This window comes from Microcaecilia unicolor, chromosome 9 (assembly GCF_901765095.1).
Source record: "Microcaecilia unicolor chromosome 9, aMicUni1.1, whole genome shotgun sequence".
Classification (NCBI taxonomy): Eukaryota; Metazoa; Chordata; class Amphibia; order Gymnophiona; family Siphonopidae; genus Microcaecilia; species Microcaecilia unicolor.
Genome location: NC_044039.1, coordinates 218,994,512 through 219,012,376, shown reverse-complemented (window position 1 = coordinate 219,012,376; position 17,865 = coordinate 218,994,512). Strand labels below are relative to the sequence as shown.

At 44.5% G+C, this 17,865-nt stretch overlaps 1 protein-coding gene across 1 annotated transcript in view; it reads left to right on the top strand.

Moving 5' to 3' along the window:
- NRXN3 (neurexin 3) overlaps positions 1-7,751 on the top strand; it is a 1,814,506-nt gene extending 1,806,755 nt beyond the window's left edge. The window contains 2 exon segments of the mRNA XM_030213725.1: positions 5,631-5,653; positions 5,655-7,751. Of these exon segments, the coding sequence (XP_030069585.1) occupies positions 5,631-5,653; positions 5,655-6,557 (926 nt within the window). The 3' untranslated portion in view covers positions 6,558-7,751.
- Positions 7,752-17,865: the final 10,114 nt, after the last annotated feature.

The window sequence follows — 17,865 nt, the reverse complement described above, 5'->3', positions numbered from 1 at the left end:
GGAGTTGATTTACCACCTTTCTGTGGTTACAATCAAAACAGTTTGCATCTTATTATACAGGTACTCATTTTGTACCTGGGGCAGTGGAGGGTTAAGTGGGTTACCCAGAGTCATATGGAGCTGTAGTGGGAATCGAACCTGGTTCTCCGGCTTTTGCACTAACCATTAGGCCACTTCTCTACCACAGTGGGTACATGCATAGGCGCCCGGTATAAGAGGCTTGGATAGGCTAAGCCTCCCCTGCTGTGCTCTGAGAGGTTTAAATTGTTGATTTTACCTCCATCCTCACAGCAGGAGCTGCAGTGAAAGCCCTCTAGCCTTGTGTAACCAATTGTAGAAATTGGTTTATGGTTTGTTTACCTTACTGCTGGGAGAGCAGGGTTGGCTGGAGGTGTCCTGGGTTGCCAGGGAGATATTTAAGGAGGATGACTTCCTGATGTGCACTGAGGACAGATAGCAGCAGAATTGGATACTGGACCAGCATGATCAGAAAGTCACCAGACAACAAAGGTAGAAAAGATCATTTTATTTTCATTATAGTGTTTGGAATATGTCCATTTTGAGAATCAGGTGCTCAACATTAAAAGTTTATATTTATTTACTTATTTATGGCATTTTATCCCACATTAAACATGAATTAGGGTGTTTTGTGGCTCTACATGAGAATTGTGATGATATGATCCCTTGTTTCATATTGTTGACAGTCTGCATTTTCCGTATGGGTGGTATATTGGTGTATTAGGTTCTGCCCAGTGTAATATTTATGGTACAGTAAGGTTCTGAGTGTGTTTTTGCACAAAGTTGTGCATAGTGTTTTGCAGTTGAGCGATTGTGCTTAGAATATGCTTTGAGCAACCACTTTATTCTTTGACATATGATACATATCTAATATCTAAATTTAATAAAAGGTATTAATTGTGACTTTTTATTTATTTTTTCTGTGTGTTATCAGACAATTATGGATTTAAGCTCCACCCCTAACCCTGCCCCCTTTAGCCTCCCCAAAAAGTTGGGCCACCGACTGCCTATGGGTACATGGTTTAGGAAGAGGGTGCAAGAGTTTCACTGATCAGTTAAAGAGGTGTAGAAACCAAAAACGGTTAAGAGCGCCTGCTTTATATAGTAGTGAAACAAGGCAGCTCGTTATTTTTTAACGCACATTAGGATGACGTTTTTTGTTTGCATTAAGGTGAATTATTGGCCACTAATGGTTTATGGTTCATTATGTTTAATACAACCACCTTTAGTGGATAGCGGCAAGGTGGTTTACAATAAAAACAACATATAATTAAAAGTTTGAAAGGAACTACATATGAAAAATAGGAAAGATAAAAGGACCAGTGTAGAAAGAAATTAGTATGATGCATGTTAGCACACATAAATTGGCCAATCGCATACACTATTGCCATAACACAGCTCAATAAATAAGCCCCCCCCCCCCCCCCCCCCTCCGTCTGCAATTAGGATGACAGCTAAGGCAAAACAGTGTGCAGAGCTGAGAAAATGACAGCCAAAGATCAGAGTCTGCAGACCTGGTGGGATGGAAATGGCAGCTTCAGCTCAGGGTTGGAAAAGGGAAGCCGTGCTGGAAGAGGGCACAGTCTCTGGGGTGACTTCCCATCCAGCGCATTGGCAGGAGAGAGGGGAGGACATGGTCACACTTTTTTTTTTTTGGTTACATTTGTACCCCGCGCTTTCCCACTCATGGCAGGCTCAATGCGGCTTACATGGGGCAATGGAGGGTTAAGTGACTTGCCCAGAGTCACAAGGAGCTGCCTGTGCCTGAGATGGGAATCGAACTCAGTTCCTCAGGACCAAAGTCCACCACCCTAACCACTAGGCCACTCCTCCACTGTTGCTACTATTTGAGATTCTACATGGAATGTTGCTATTCCACTAGCAACATTCCATGTAGAATCTCCAATAGTAGCAACATTCTATGTAGAATCTCCAATAGTATCTATTTTATTTTTGTTACATTTGTACCCTGCGCTTTCCCACTCATGGCAGGCTCAATGCGGCTTACATGGGGCAATGGAGGGTTAAGTGACTTGCCCAGAGTCACAAGGAGCTGCCTGTGCCTAAAGTGGGAATCCAACTCAGTTCCTCAGGACCAAAGTCCACCACCCTAACCACTAGGCCACTCCTCCACTTCCAGATAACTTGTGTGCGTGGCCACAGCACCTTTTGTTAAATTGTTGTCCTGTTCATTCTTTAAGCTGCTTCCATGCAGCTGTCTTACACCTCAGGCCCTCATTACCTCACACACAGGTTCTGATTGGCCCTTGTTGGATATGATGTCATCATAATAGCAGCTGTACGACAGGAGACAGACACCATTTTGGAGTGATGTAGCCTGGGGGACTCTTCCAAAAATGATCAGGCACTTGAGAGATGCTTCTAGGATTTCAGGGTAACATTTTAAAAGCAAGAATTGTTATTCCAGATGTGAGTTTCTCTTTTATCCCTCATGTCTAGCACCATAGCAGGCCCCCGGTGTGCACCATTAATATGCAAGACAGGTCGAGGTATGTGTTACATTTTAAAAAATGTACAAGTAATAACCAGTGGTGCTTTTATGCTGCTATTAAAAAAAAAACCCAATACAACTGCTTTAAGGTCCTTTTACTAAGCTGCGGTAAGCGTTAGTTAGTGCACGCTTACCGCAGCTCGATAGGACTTGCCATGGGACACGCTGAGGTGCTCCGTAGTAATTTTGCACTCCATGCATGCAGACCACGAACTAAAATATTCCTTAGTTTTTTTCATGGAGAGGGTGCATCTGGGGGTAGAGAGTGAGCCATTTCTATGCTAATTGTATCAGCTAACTGATTAGCATATGAGCCCTTTATTTATTTATTTAGATTTTGCTCACTCCTTTTTCAGTAGTAGCTCTGGATCAGTGGCGTAGCCAAGGGTGGGCTTGGGTGGGCCCAGGCCCATCCACTTTGGGTTCAGGCCCACCCAGTAGCAACACAACTATAATGTGGCTGGCAGGGATTCCCAAGCCCCACCAGCTGAAAACTCCCAACTGTCCCTCCTGCATACCTTTTAAATAGCAGATCTTTGCCTGCAGCAAGCAGCGACTGATACATACTGTTCGCACCGGCCCCGCAGCCTTCCCTCTTATGTATTCCCGCCTATGCGGAAACAGGAAGTTGCATCAGAGGAAAGGCTGTTGGTGAAAATCTGCTATTTAAAAGGTATTCAGGGAAGGGTATATGTTTGAGAGACCATATGGATGCAGTCAAGAAATCACTTGTGGGACAAGGCGGAGTTCTTCTGCCCACCCATCTTGGGCCCAGGCCCACCCAAATTTGGGTGTCTGGCTACGCCCCTGCTCTGGATATTTCTCTGTCCTAGGAGGGCTCACAACCTAAGTTTGTACCTGAGGCAATGGAGGGTTAAGGGACTTGCCCAAGATCACAAGGAGCAGCAGCGGGATTTGAAGCGGCCACCTCTGGATTTCAAGACCAGTGCTCTAACCACTAGGCCTCTCCTCCACTCCTTATCGCCTACAAAGTAGGTGGCGATAAGAGCTCATACATAGGGCTGGCTTAACCTATGGACCAGGTGAGGCTCTGGCCCAGGCTGCTGGAGAGAGAGAGCACCAAACACATGAGCATGTGACATCACTGGCCCTGTAAGGTTAAGCTGTCCCAGGGCTTACCTGGTGGCGTTGCATGCACAGGGAAAAAAGAAGAGCCGGCAACCCCATTCCTCTTTCTGTCTCGGACCATCTTCCCCTGTCTACCTTTAAAGGTAGTTTTCTCCTGCCAAACACAGACAGCGTTTCCCCTAACACTACCTGCATCAGCGTCACGAGGTCTTTCTTCTGCCGCATTCCGACCCCTTCTATGACATAGCTTCCTGTTTCCACAGGGGTACGGCAGAGGGAAGGCACAGGGGCCGATGCAGATAGCGCTCGGTGGAATGCTGTTGGTATTCAGAGGGGGAAAGGCTTTTAAATGTAAGACGGGGGAGGGGCACACCAGTGGGAGGGTGCCAAACCAAAGTTGGCTCAGGGTGCCATGATCCCTTGAGCCAGCCCTGCTTATGCACTAATCTTTTTTTAATGGTCACGTACTAAGGGCAACATTAGAAGTGGCCATTAATGCCAGAAATGGGAACTCTGCCATTTTCAAGCTTTGGGAACAAATGGCCTTAGTGCTTGGGAAAGATCCACGTAAGGGCACATTAAGGCCACTTTCTCTCGCGCCTTTATAAAATGAAAATGACTTGATTTTTTTTTTAATTGCATTTATTTCTTCATTGGATGGAGTGTGGAGTCCAAGGTTATGTTCAGTCATGAACCTAGTAAGTCAACATTTGACATAGCTCAGCAAAAAAAACACATCTTGAACTTTAGACGTCTTATGCACGGACCAGTAACAGAGTACAAGAAACTGACTTTTTATCCAATAAATTCAGCAGATCTCAGTGGGGAGTCACCTTGTGGCCACACCTCGGGGATTGTCACAAGATCACTTGAAGTATTTGTAGGATACATTGAGCAAACGAAATGAAGACTTGACATGTGCATTTACGAATCAGAGCTCTAGCCTTTGGCACCCTGTTCTGTCATAGCAGTGTAGTACACATAAAAGGATGTAGAGACCGGAGTCTTTACTGATATTTCTCCCAGACCTCCAGCCCCGTCACTAGGGGGTGGGGGGGCAGTCGGGTTGAGGTTCCTGCGGGGAGGCTGCTGGAATGGGGGCATGCTAGCATGCAAATGCATGTTGGACAGGGCTCACCATTCCTCCCCAATGGTCTGCAAACCCCAATGCCAGCTCCGAGCTGGCGTAGGGTTTGCCGCAGCCAGCGAGCCAATCTTTGGCACGTTGGTCGCTGATCATTGGGGATGAATAAGTTTAGCCCTGTTTTGCATGTATTTGTATGCTACCTGAGAGTCCACGAGCGCGTTGGTTCATGCGCTCGGGGGTTCTGATCATGGGGCGGTAGCAAACGCAGGCGCTAGTATGGCGCTAACAGCCTCTAGCACCTACATTTGCTTCTGATCGTCGGCCCATTAATGAGTCAGATTTTCTTAAGTTTCAGGCTCAGAGGCTGACAAATGTTGTGATGCATTTAAAACTATTTAGAAAAGTTTTTGTCGAGAAAGTTAAATAAGGGCTCTTGGTGGTACCTTCACCTGTTGTCAGTCATGACATAACAGCCAAGTGAAGTTGGCGGCATCAGACAAGTGACAAACTCTGGCACCTGCTTGTCCTCCAATTAAAGTAATTCTGCTGTCACTCTAATAGTAGCAGAGTGAGCTGAAATGCACTGTTAATCCGAGGTGATCACTTGAGAGTACATACAAGCCAAAGTCCGAGGCACCACTGTTTCCCACTGAAGAAAGACCAAATTTGAGGGAATCTCCATTTCTTCTCTCCCAGTGTGAGGAGGAAGAAGTGGAGAGGGCATATTGACTGAGGGAGGAGGAGGGTGGGCAGAAAATATATATGTGTTACCATGTGAATGGTACAGAAGTGTCTGTCATCCTGTTACAGTACTAAAATGTCCTTGTGGACAAAGCCTATGAGTTGAATGTCTTGACTAGAATATTCTTGGACAAGTATTTACTAATATTTTTTTCTTTTCTTCTTTTTCGTTTTCACTCCCAGGAGGTGAATTAGTGATCCCTGTCCCTTGTAGAAGATCCCTTAGCTATCCCTCCTATAGCCACACGTCCACCTTTCATTACACTTCCCTCTACCTCTCGCTCCCTCCTCACCATTATTGAGACCACCAAAGATTCCCTGTCCATGGCCTCTGAGGCGGGGTTACCTTGCTTGTCGGACCAAGGCAGCGATGCTTGTGATGATGATGGCTTGGTGATATCTGGGTATGGCTCAGGGGAAACCTTTGACTCTAACCTGCCCCCTACTGATGATGAAGATTTTTACACCACCTTCTCCTTGGTAACAGATAAGAGTCTTTCCACATCAGTCTTCGAAGGTGGCTACAAAGCTCATGCACCCAAGTGGGAATCCAAGGACTTTAGACCTAACAAAGGCTCCGAAATTGGTAGGACTACTACCACGTCTTTGCCCCCTGAGCTGATCCGCTCCACAGCTTCATCCTCGTCTAAGATGGTATCCAAATTGCCAGCCGGCAAATTGAATAACCGTGAGCTCAAACCCCAGCCTGACCTAGTCTTGCTACCGTTGCCCACTGCCTCTGAGCTAGACATCACAAAGCTGAGGAGTTCACTAGTAACTTCCCCCATGTTCCGTAATGTGCCCACAGCAAACCCCACGGAGCCAGGAATCAGACGGGTTCCGGGGGCCTCGGAGGTGGTCCGTGAGTCCAGCAGCACCACGGGGATGGTCGTCGGCATTGTGGCTGCCGCCGCCCTCTGCATCCTCATCCTCCTGTATGCCATGTACAAGTACAGGAACAGGGACGAGGGCTCCTACCAGGTGGACGAGACTCGGAATTATATCAGCAACTCGGCGCAGAGCAACGGCACCCTGGTGAAAGAGAAGCAGCAGGGTGCTAAGGGCGGTCATAAGAAACCGAAAAACAAGGACAAAGAGTATTATGTGTAAAGTCCAAAACACAGCTCCATATTAACTGTGCGACTGAAACTGACTGGCAGGTCTGCCCTGCAATAGGACAGATGGACAGTTCAGAACAGCCCAGCTGTCCAAAGTTTCCACCGACACTGGAGGCGGTGAACTGTGCTCTACTGTAATATAAAGCACACTAGAGACCTTTGCCAAGGTGGCATAAATGCTACACAACTTAGCGGACCTAAAGTTCCCATCTAGGCCAATGGGAACTTGAAGCAGAATGCAGTATACGACTGTTCGTGACTTCTTTACTCCCAGCCAGTCCTTCCCACGGCGTTAACTGTGTTGCAGTCCTGTACTTTTTGGTTTACTTTGTTTTACATTTAATTCAAACATTCTGAGTAATAAAAATTAAAAACAAAACAAACAAAAAATCCACCACTATCATCACCTAAATGGACAATATAGAAAATAAAATGTCTGGTCCAGTAACTTTAGCACTCTTGAAAGACAAAGATGTAAAGTCTTATTTAGGTAAAAAAAAAGCTAAAAAGGCTTATTGTTTGGACACACTAAAGGTGAACAAAGAGATAGCCCTCAAGGATAACACAAAAGACTTTTCTAGATTATAAAGTCCTGGTGTAGATTCAAATGTCAGATTCTGGTGTCACTGTGGTCTGTTGCTTGTCTTTTGCAATGAACGAAAATGTTTGGGCTGGAGGGTTGGATGGGTAGGGAGCACCGGTGTCCAGAGGGGGCAGTTCAGTCCTCTCAAGAGAGCGGCTTGGGTGCCGGCCCTGGAAGTTCTCAGTGGACCTAGTGTGGAAGGAGGAGAGCTCTCTGGAAGCAAAAGTCAAGCTAACCTGACCAATTCTCTGCATTCTGGTTTTGTGACTGGTTGCGATGCATGCAAAGAAATTTATTTTTTTTTTTAAATGTGAAATTGAAAGAAAGCAAGATTGTGGGAGTTCAACTTGTGACAGTAAAAGTCACATCCGCCAAACATAAGTTATTGAAGACTTAAGAGCAACAAATGTGTTGTTTTGGGGATTTTAGTTTCATAAGAATTTTGTTTTTGTTCATATCTAATCGTTTGATTTGGTAGGTCTGTTTGTAACTAGCCCTCTGTTTTCCATTTTCCCCAAAACTGCACCCTCTCCCTTCTTTTCTAACAAAAGAATAATACAAAACAATTTAAGAAAGATGCTGTGACAAAACAATGAATAAAAAGCTGACAAAAAGAGGAATTTAATATAATATATATACAGATATATACATAGAGTTATATATACAGATCTATTTATCATGGTGTTTCTGCTGGTTGACTGCTACAGTGGCTCTTCCAATCCAAGTCTCCTTGTAGAGTTGACGGTGAGTGTCACCACTTGCAGCTCTACTCGCCAAAGCTTGGAGAGGGGGCTCAAGATGTTCCACATTGTCACAGTTGCCTCCCATTGAGAGTGTAAACACATACAGAAAACGTTATCAAATGTCGTTTACAGATTTTATGGCATTTTCTGGACTACTAGTTTTGTTGCGTATAATTTGAGTTCATCATTCTCCTTTCACGAGGTTTCCAATCTGTAACCTCACTGTACAGAGTGCTGAACCAGCGGTTTCTTAGACTCCCCCCCCCCCTCCCATTCATGTTTAAAAAGGAAAAAAAAATTGACATATGTATGCCAAGAAAAGCAAAAAATCAAAATAAGAGTTTGTGACTCTGGGATATATCTACATTGTAAAAAATGTAGGCTTTTTTTTTAAATAAAGAACAATTACAATGAAACTTAAATCAGCAGATGAGCTGTTTGTGACCTCCCCTTTCTGATCTTTGTAAGTCTGGCATGACTCTCTGGCTTTGAAGAAGTGTCGTCAGCTCCATCACCCAAGAGACAACCTTCTCCGGGCCTGGACTCAATGTCTAGGAAAAGGGTTGGCAGCTCATGGCAGAGAGAGTGTATGGGGAATGTGTTTTCTTTGCTTAAATACAGTATTATTTTTATTTTTACAAAAATAAAGCAACTGTGAAAGCACGATTTTAGACAGCTGAATTGGCTGAACTCCGTGGGGTTGATTATATCTCGATGTCTGTATAAGATTGCTGTTCTTGGAGTCTTGAAGTCTTGTGAAACCGATTTTCTGCTTCCTTATTTTCCCTTTATTATTACTGTTCTTATTATTAATTTGAGGGCGATTAAAACACAACATTTTTGTTCCATTTTGTGTACCTTTCTATTGGAGAGCTTTTGAGGACCATGTGCATACTGTAAGAGGGCTTTTATCGTATTCTTGGTTTATATACAACAACCCCAATGCATCTCATTTACGTTCCTGTGCTGTTACTATCTCTTCTTTTTCTTCTACCTCCTTTCCTTATTTTTCTTATTTACATTTTGGTTAAAGGATATGCTTAGCAATAAATTGTTCTTCCCAAAGCCCTCAATGTCGCTGTACGTTTATTTAAAAGGATAAAAATGGGTCTCTACTGCTGGGTTGTGGAGCTGTGTAACCTCAGCAACACTCCCTACAAGCCAGCTCATTCCTGCTCTCAACACCGCCACGTTCTTCTGTGTTTTGCCTACAGCTGTTGGCTCTTGCCCTGGAGCAGGTATGTGGTAACAGGAGCAGCAGGTGCTACTCCGATCGCCCAGTGCACAATACTCCACAAGGCAGGAGACAGGGAACCCAACTTTTCAAACCAGAAACACAAGACTATAAGATGGCTATTGATTTCCTTCTCATATTTTAGTTTCTTTCGTTTCCCCTGTGTGCCAGACAAGACTAAAGCAGGTACAGAGTTCGGGCTGGGATACTAGGGTTACCAGAGGATGCCAAGACATTGGGGTGAGGCTGAGCTACTTCTGGTTTTCACCTCATTGCATCTAAGGACTTGTATGTTAAGTTCCTCAAAGAAAAGTCGGACATGTTTGTAAATGCAGTGTGGCTAAACCAGAACTACTAAAACATGCACTGGGTGATTTTGAAGCCATCTAGTGATCCTAATAGAAGTCTCCAGGCTTCTCCCAGGCCTTAGTTAGATGCGTGTGAAATGCGCCACTGCTCCTAGGCAAGCTCCACTTAGAACAGTGCATGAAAGGCAATGATGCCCCCTCCCCCCATGACATTGCCAACATCTGGATGACTGAAGAAGAAGGCACACATCAGGAGCTGTTTACTTCTTCTGATCAAACTGTGGAACTTAAATAACCCAGAAAACACATTTTTGTGCTGTGTGCGCACACAGTTAATCTGAATGTATTCACGTACACCTTATAAAAATGTTGATGAGTGTCAATGGCCTGTATTGATGAATGTAGCTTGCAATCACTATTATGGTATCTTCTGAAATGCATATGTTGGTAAATATGCTTCTCCCTTCTTAGCAGCGGTCAACAAACAAGTTGGGTTTAATCATTCAATATTCCAAATCCAAGCTCAAGGTGAGTTACAAATTCAGCTACTAGAGGTAGGTCCCTGTGCAACCTAAGCGCTAGATTAATTTATGTTAATGCGAGTTGTATAGTCAGTAGATAGATTCCATCGACAATAAATGAGGTTATATTCAATGATGTACATTAGGGGGTCCTTTTACTAAGGTGCGCTGAAAAATGGTCTGTGGTAGTGTAGATGTGTGTTTTGGGAGCGTGCAGAATTATTTTTTAGCGCACCTACAAAAAATGCCTTTTTAAAATTTTTGCCAAAAACAGACGTGCGGCAAAATGGAAGATTGCCACTTGTCCATCTTGGATCTGAGACCTTACCACAAGCCATTGACCTAGCGGTAAGGTCTCATGCAGTAACTGGGTGGTAATGGTCTATGTGCATCAAATGCGCCAAAATTGAAATTACCGCAAGGACCACGTGGTAACCAAGCGGCAACTCCAATTTGGTACACGTTGGGTGCACATAGGCGCCTACACGGCTTAGAAAAAGGGCCCCTGGATTGCATTAACCTGCATTAATACATTAACATACATTAGTAAATCTAGTCCTAAATTTGTACCTGAAGCAACGAAGAGTGACTTGATTTCCCCAAGATCACAAAGAGCGTCAGTAGGTACAAAAAAGCTAGTTTCAAACCTTGGTGTCCCCTGCTGCTTTAATCGCTAGGCGATTATGCTAGTTTTTTTGGCCCAACTAACTTTGATTAGCATTCTAGAGTCGAGATCCTTTGATCAAGTTACTAGTGTTGTTCACGGTGGATGTAACCAGTACAGAAGTAGTTGGGTATGACGTATATATTGCATTCTATTATAATTACAGCTCAGTCAAGAGATGGAGCGATGGGAAAGGCATTGTGCGTAGCCTTGGTGTCCTGGCATTGTTTACTGGGTTTTGTAAATGAAACAACAAGACGAGGAGAAGGACCTCACAATACTGTGAGAAACGAAACAAACCAGTGAGGTAAGTCCAAGGAGGATAATAAAGGTACTTTATTGAAAAAGGTAACAACGACCCGACACGGCCGTGTTTCGGCCCGAAGGCCTGCCTCAGGGGTCTTGGTCAATCTATATAAAAAACGAATATAATAAAATATGAACACATATAGTGAATGTATCAATTAAATTATATCAAATAAAATTAAATTGAATTAAAAATTGATTTTATTTGATATAATTTTTTAAAAATTCTTTTTAATACAATTTAATTTTATTTGATATAATTTAATCGATACATTCACTATATGTGTTCATATTTTATTTTATTATATTCGTTTTTTATGTAGATTGACCAAGACCCATGAGGCAGGCCTTCGGGCCGAAACACGGCTGTGTCGGGTCGTTTTTACCTTTTTCAATAAAGTGCCTTTATTATCCTCCTTGGACTTACCTCACTGGTTTGTTTCGTTACTGGGTTTTGTGCCATTTCCTTCTTTTTGGTTTCCTGTTTGAACCCTGCAAGAAAAGGGCACCATAGATGCACACTTAAGAGAGAGAGATCCCACCCCCGCTTCACTCTGAATGGAGTTGACGTGGTCCAGTGCAAAAATGTGAAATAGGATTGGTCCTGTAGGCTGGTGAAATCTGTCATAATTTACAGACAAGAATACATTTCCACAAACATAACGTGAACCATCACAGAGAAGAATCAAGTGGCAGCTCAGAGGCCAGTGTAATAAGCTGCACTGCCCTTAGTCCGGCGGTTTATTTTCAGCTCATGGTGGAAACCTGGGAAGGGGGAGGGGACTGATATCCACTGCACCACTGAGGATATCTAGTTGAAGGCATCCTTGGCCTGGGTACAACTGGACTGGGCACCTGGCACAGAAAGACCTCAACCAGAGAGCATGCTGCACTTCCTGGACCTGAAATACTGACCCTTATCAGAATATCCCAGTGGACCACTAGGGGTCAGGCACTACTATGCAGCCTGCATGCAGATCTCGGACCAGGTCTGTGGTCAAGGATCTACCTGTGTTGAGTGACCAGGTCAGGGAGTGTCCTAACCTTGGATGCCTAGGCCAGCAATGGTTTTGACTCTGGCGAGACTGGGCCATGGGTGCTCTAGACCAGTTAATCTTGGGGATGGGAATTTGCAGCAGGGGGATCTGGGGCCTGCTGAGCCACCAGGTACATAAGAACACAAGTGGTGCCATACTGGGACAGACCAAAGGTCCATCAGGCCCAGTATCTTGTTTCCAACAGTGGCCAATCCAGGTTACAAGTACCTGACAAGATCCCAAAACAGTGCAATACATTTTATGATGCTTATCCTAGAAATAAGCAGTGGAATTTCCCAAGTCCATCTTAATAATGGCTTATGGACTTCTCTTTTAGGAAAGTATCCAAACTTTTTTTAAACCCCGCTAAGCTAACTTCTTTTACCACATTCTCTGGCAACGAATTCCAGAGTTTAATTACACATTGAGTGAAGAAATATGTTCTCAGATTTGCTTTAAATTTATTACTTAGTAGCTTCATTGCATGCCCCCTAGTCCTAGTATTTTTACAGAGTGGAGTATGGGGCAGGGGCAAAGAGTCCAGGCTTTTTTTTAAAAAAAGGAAAGAAAAGAAGTCTCTCTTCCTATTAGTACATCAGCCACTCCCCACTCATACATTGACAGAAAGGGAAACATTAATTCCTGGGGGAACAAAACTGTGACAGATTACTGGGACGGTGTGCACTGTTTTTTTCTGTTGTAATTTGCATGCCATTAGTTAACTGCATCAGGAGTAAAGACATTATTCCCCATGTGCGTTAAAACCATTCTACCACATGGCATATTACAGCGGTGGCCTACAGTCAGATAAAAGAATAGAAATAGTGTTGCACATGAGACAGACAGTGTAGGAAAGGTAGATAGAACTGCAATTAAAAATCAGGAAAGATAGGGGGGTACACACGAAAGGTGTCTTCCAAGGATCCCTGGGTTGGATCTATCAGAATACGTTGGAAAGTTAGCACAGGGTGTGGTTAAATTCCTGAATTATGTAAATTGTCGGACATCTAGAGAGCTTCAGCTTGTACCATTTAACCACGTTCTGAAAAAGAAGCATATTTGGGGGATGGTTGACTTTGAGGATAATTTTTCCCATAATGCAGAGACCTCCGAAATTCTGAGCCACCCTGCAGCAGAAGAAGAAAGGCCCAGCTAATGGGAGGGTATCGCTTCCTTCCCATTTCTCATCTTTGTAATCAGCCTGTTTAAAGGAACAATTAGTAAACTATCTTTCTTGGTTTTATCAACTGACCTGCTTTGAAGAGACCTGTTTATTAATGATGTCACACGTGGCGCATATCTTGGGCTTCTGTTTGTAGGTTTTAAGTGATAGAAAATGATAAAACATCCTCAGTACTAAAGTATAAATTAAACAGAAGTTTGATGGATAACCACCAGCTCCTAATACTCTCCCGTTCCTGTCTGTGCTGATAACTTTTAGCAGATGACGGACCTCCATCCTCCTCTTCCAGCTCCACCGTAACGTTCTTCCCAAAAGTGAGCAAAGTCGAGCCTCTGAGCTGGTGGTAAGCAAAAATGAGCAAGGATGGGGAGTTTGACAGTGGTACGGATTGGGGTTGGTGAGGTAGGCATTATGGAGGGAAGACTGCTAGGGTAGGAGTTGTTTGGCAGAAGTGGCCTTGGGCTGAGAGGAATGGGGACAAGGTTAAAAGGGGGGGGCATGTGTTGGAGGCTGGGATAGAGTTCTGGTGCTGGGGAGAATGTTAATATGGTTGTGTAATGGTAGTATATTTCTGTTATGGAAATGTATCTGTGTGATTCATCTGGAAAAGTACTGTCACCAATTTGTTGGTATCCTCAAAGAACCCTTCATTAGCTGGAAAACAAATTTCTATGTTTAAAATTTAGACATAACCTAGAGGCAGAAGCCCAATATATCCTGAGGTTGACCAGATGGTCCCATATTCCAAAGAATAGAATGAGCCAATGAGATGTGACCCAGCTGCATCTCTAGACTTAGAGAGAAAGCGGCACTTCAGAACCACAGACGGGGTGAAAAATGGTTGAGCGACAGGTCAGTGGGGTGCATTCTAGTGAAGGGAAAGGGGAGCAGCAGGGTTCCACGGGGATCAGGTGCTAATCTCCATCAGTTTCCATGTCTTCAGAAGTTACATTTTGAAATGAAATGATTACAAGTGAAAAATTGCCTGTTTGTAGATTATATTAAAGTTTGAAACACGGTAAAAATACCAGAGACGATAGATAAAATAATCGATTATTTATTTATTTGTTACATTTATATCCCACATTTTCCCACCTATTTGTAGGCTCAATGTGGCTTACATAGTACCGGAAAGGCGTTTGCAGACTCCGGTGTAAACAAATACAAGGTGATGTTGTGGTAAGATAAAGTTCATGTGGCACAGCCACACTATGGAATCGATTATCATGGGTAGGCAGCACATAGGGATCCTTTTACTAAGCTGCGCTGAAAAATGGCCTTCGGTAGTGTAGGCACCTGTTTTGAGGCACGTGCAGAATCATTTTTCAGCGCATCTGCAAAAAAAGATGCCTTTTTAAAAAATTTTGCCAAAAATGGACGTGTGGCAAAATGAAAATTACCACACGTCCATTTTGGGTTCTGAGACCTTACCGCCAGCCATTGACCTAGCGGTGAAGTCTCACACAGTAACTGGGAGGTAATGACCGATGCGCTTCAAATGCCACTTGGTGCGTGTCCGAAAATAAAACGTATTTTTCGGATGCGCGTGAAAAATGAAATTACCGCACCACACAGTAGCTGGGCAGTAACTCCATTTTGGCGCATTTTGTGCATGCGTACATGCTTACGCGGCTTAGAGAAAGGGTCACATAAAGAGGCATAAGGAGTTAAGAATGTACTTTCTGGGACCAAGAGTTGAAAGGGCAGATATGACATAGCGGAATGCAGTGGCCCACTGGGACCAGGGTCTGACCAATATTTTGCCCAACACAATATCGGCCACTAGAGACTGTGGGGGAGGGGCCAGAGATTGGTTTGTTTAGCCTTTCCAACAGAAAAGGTGTTCTGCTGCCCAAGGAGTGATGAATTCAAATATCCAGCGAGCTTCCACAGAGTCCCAGGAGCCTAAAGTAGGCGGGTGTGTCTTTAGAAGACTTGGTAGAATATTATTTTATGCACTATTGCTTATTTTGTGAAATTTTCTTTTCCTCGTTATAATTTACATGAGTACGTAAGTATTGCCACACTGGGACAGACCAAAGGTCCATCAAGCCCAGCATCCTGTTTCCAACAGTGGCCAATCCAGGTCACAAATACCTGGCAAGGTCCCAAAAAAGTACAAAACATTTTATACTGCTCATCCCAGAAATAGTGGATTTTCCCCAAGTCCAATTTAATAACGGTCTATGGACTTTTCCTTTAGGAAGCCGCCCAAACCTTTTTAAAACTCAGCTAAGCTAACCGCCTTTACCACATTCTCTGGCAACGAATTCCAGAGTTTAATTACATGTTGAGTGAAGAAACATTTTCTCCAATTCGTTTTAAATTTACTACATTGTAGCTTCATCGCATGCCGCCTAGTCCTAGTATTTTTGGAAAGCGTGAACAGACGCTTCACATCTACTTATTCCACTCCACTCATTATTTTATAGACCTCTATCATATCTCCCCTCAGCCGCCTTTTCTCCAAGCCGAAGAGCCCTAGTCGCTTTAGCCTTTCCTCATAGGGAAGTCGTCCCATCCCCTTTATCATTTTCGTCGCCCTTCTCTGTACCTTTTCTAATTCTAATTAGATAGATCTTCCGTGTGTTATTTCATTGTGGTTATTTGCTATACTGTTTTCTGGATTTCTTTTCACAGTTTAGTCTTTGATGTATCACTTAAAGGCAAATAAGGTGACAGGAGTCGACTCGACTGTGGCAGAAATCAAACGCAGAAACAATGATGAATAGATAAAAACAAGCAAACTATGGGGTCCTTATACTAAGGCGTGCTAACAGTTTGCATGCTCTAAATGCTAAGGCACCCTTTATATTCCTACAGGCATCTTATCATTTAGCGCACACTAAATCCGTTATTGTTCTGTTTATTATCTAAGGGGTCGATATTCAGCTGGCAGCGGTGAGTATTTTTTTTAGCTGCTGCCATCATTATTCCCAGATTCAATGTTGAGCCGTATCCGGACACTGTCGCTGAATATCCTGGTTTACGCGGACGGCTATCTCGTGCGGTTAAGAGCGATCATCATCACTTCACTACCTAAGCATCATATAAAGATAAGACTGACTTTTGTGTGGTCCGATACGACCTCTTAACAATGCTGAATATCGCCATTTAACCGCATAAGTTCTGACTCCACCCCCACCCCCCCCCCCCCCCCCGACCACCCACAAACTAATCGACTTTCACTTTAGCAGTCTGTGGTGATATTTAGCGGCACTGACCGGTTAAGTGCGGCTGAGTATCAGTGGAGAGCCCGGCACAAGCGATTTAACCGGTCAGGAGCTGTTTCTGGCCCGTTAAATCACTGAATATTGACCCCCCCCCCCCACACCCCCTTTGTCTTCTGCCTACAAAAAAGGTCCATGATGTTTCATTTCCTGTTTTCCGATTAACCCACATGCCTCTTCTCTACCTGGTAAGCCTTGCAGTTCTGTGGATTTAATATTATTTTAAATATATAACACCACTTCACCTTCTTTTGTTCGTACCCTGACATAGCTAATATAATAATTCGCACCTCCAACGTTCTGAAGCTGACTCCGTGGCAGTGAAGCCGTGTAGTGTTCGTAGGCTCCGTAATCGCCCTACACTCAAGGGAACTCTGTATAGTTGCCAGGGAAAGAAATGTGACGTCAGAAGGAGAAGGGACCAACCACAGGCCTCGCACTCGCTCTCAGTGCCCTGCCCTCGGAGGGAAGACAAGGCTGCATATAATATTCACCCACTGGAAGTTCGTTCCCTCCCTCCGAGTTCCAGGGTCATCGTCCGTCCCCCCTCCCTCCCAGTTCCAGCGTCCCCCATCCCTTCCTCCCAATTCCAGGGTCCCCCTTCCCTCCCAGTTCCAGGGTCGTCGTCCTTCCCAGTTCTAGGCCCCCTCCCTCTGAATTTTAAAAGTCATCCTGACGTACCTCGCACAGTAAAAAGCGTGCAGGCTCGGCCCTTACTTCAGTTTTCCCTTCTCTGACTCTCAGCTCTGGTCCCGCCCTTGTGGAAACAGGAAATGAGGGCGGGACCAGAGCTGAGAGACAGAGAAGGGAAAACTGAAGTAAGGGCCGAGCCTGCACGCTTTTTACCGCTGCTGCTGGCCGCCATAACCCCGATGCGGTAAGTCAGGATGACTTTTAAATTCGGAGGGAGGGGGCCTGGAACTGGAAGGAAGGGAGGGAGGGTTGAGGGATGACAACCCTGGAATTGGGAAGAAGGGAGGGGGAACCCTGGAACTGAGAGGGAGGGAGGACCCTAGAATTGGGAGGGAGGGGGGACGCTGGAACTTCCCTTAAAAACATTAATGGCAGAAGGTGATTACCTTGCTAGCACCCGTTTCATTTCAGTGAGAAACGGGCCTTTTTTTTTTTACTAGTATATTTATATTATAGCCTGGTATAACTATCTCTCTATATAAAACGCACCTCCAACGTTCGAATGAAGCCTCTGTTAGCCAAAAGTGAAGGGGGTGAGATCGCATTGTGTCTGCCCCACCCACGCGTCAAACGTGATGACGTCGAGGGCGGAGCAATGACACTCATCCAATCGCAACGCTCGGCAGCGAAGCGTCAGGGAAGGAGGCGGCGCTCTCAACGTCTAGCCTTCCCTTCGCTGTGTTCCGCCTTCTTCTGACGTCAAGGATGACGTCAAAAGAAGGCGGAACACAGCGAAGGGAAACCTAGACGTCGGGAGCACCGCCTCCTTCCCTGACGCTTCGCTGCCGGAACCACGGA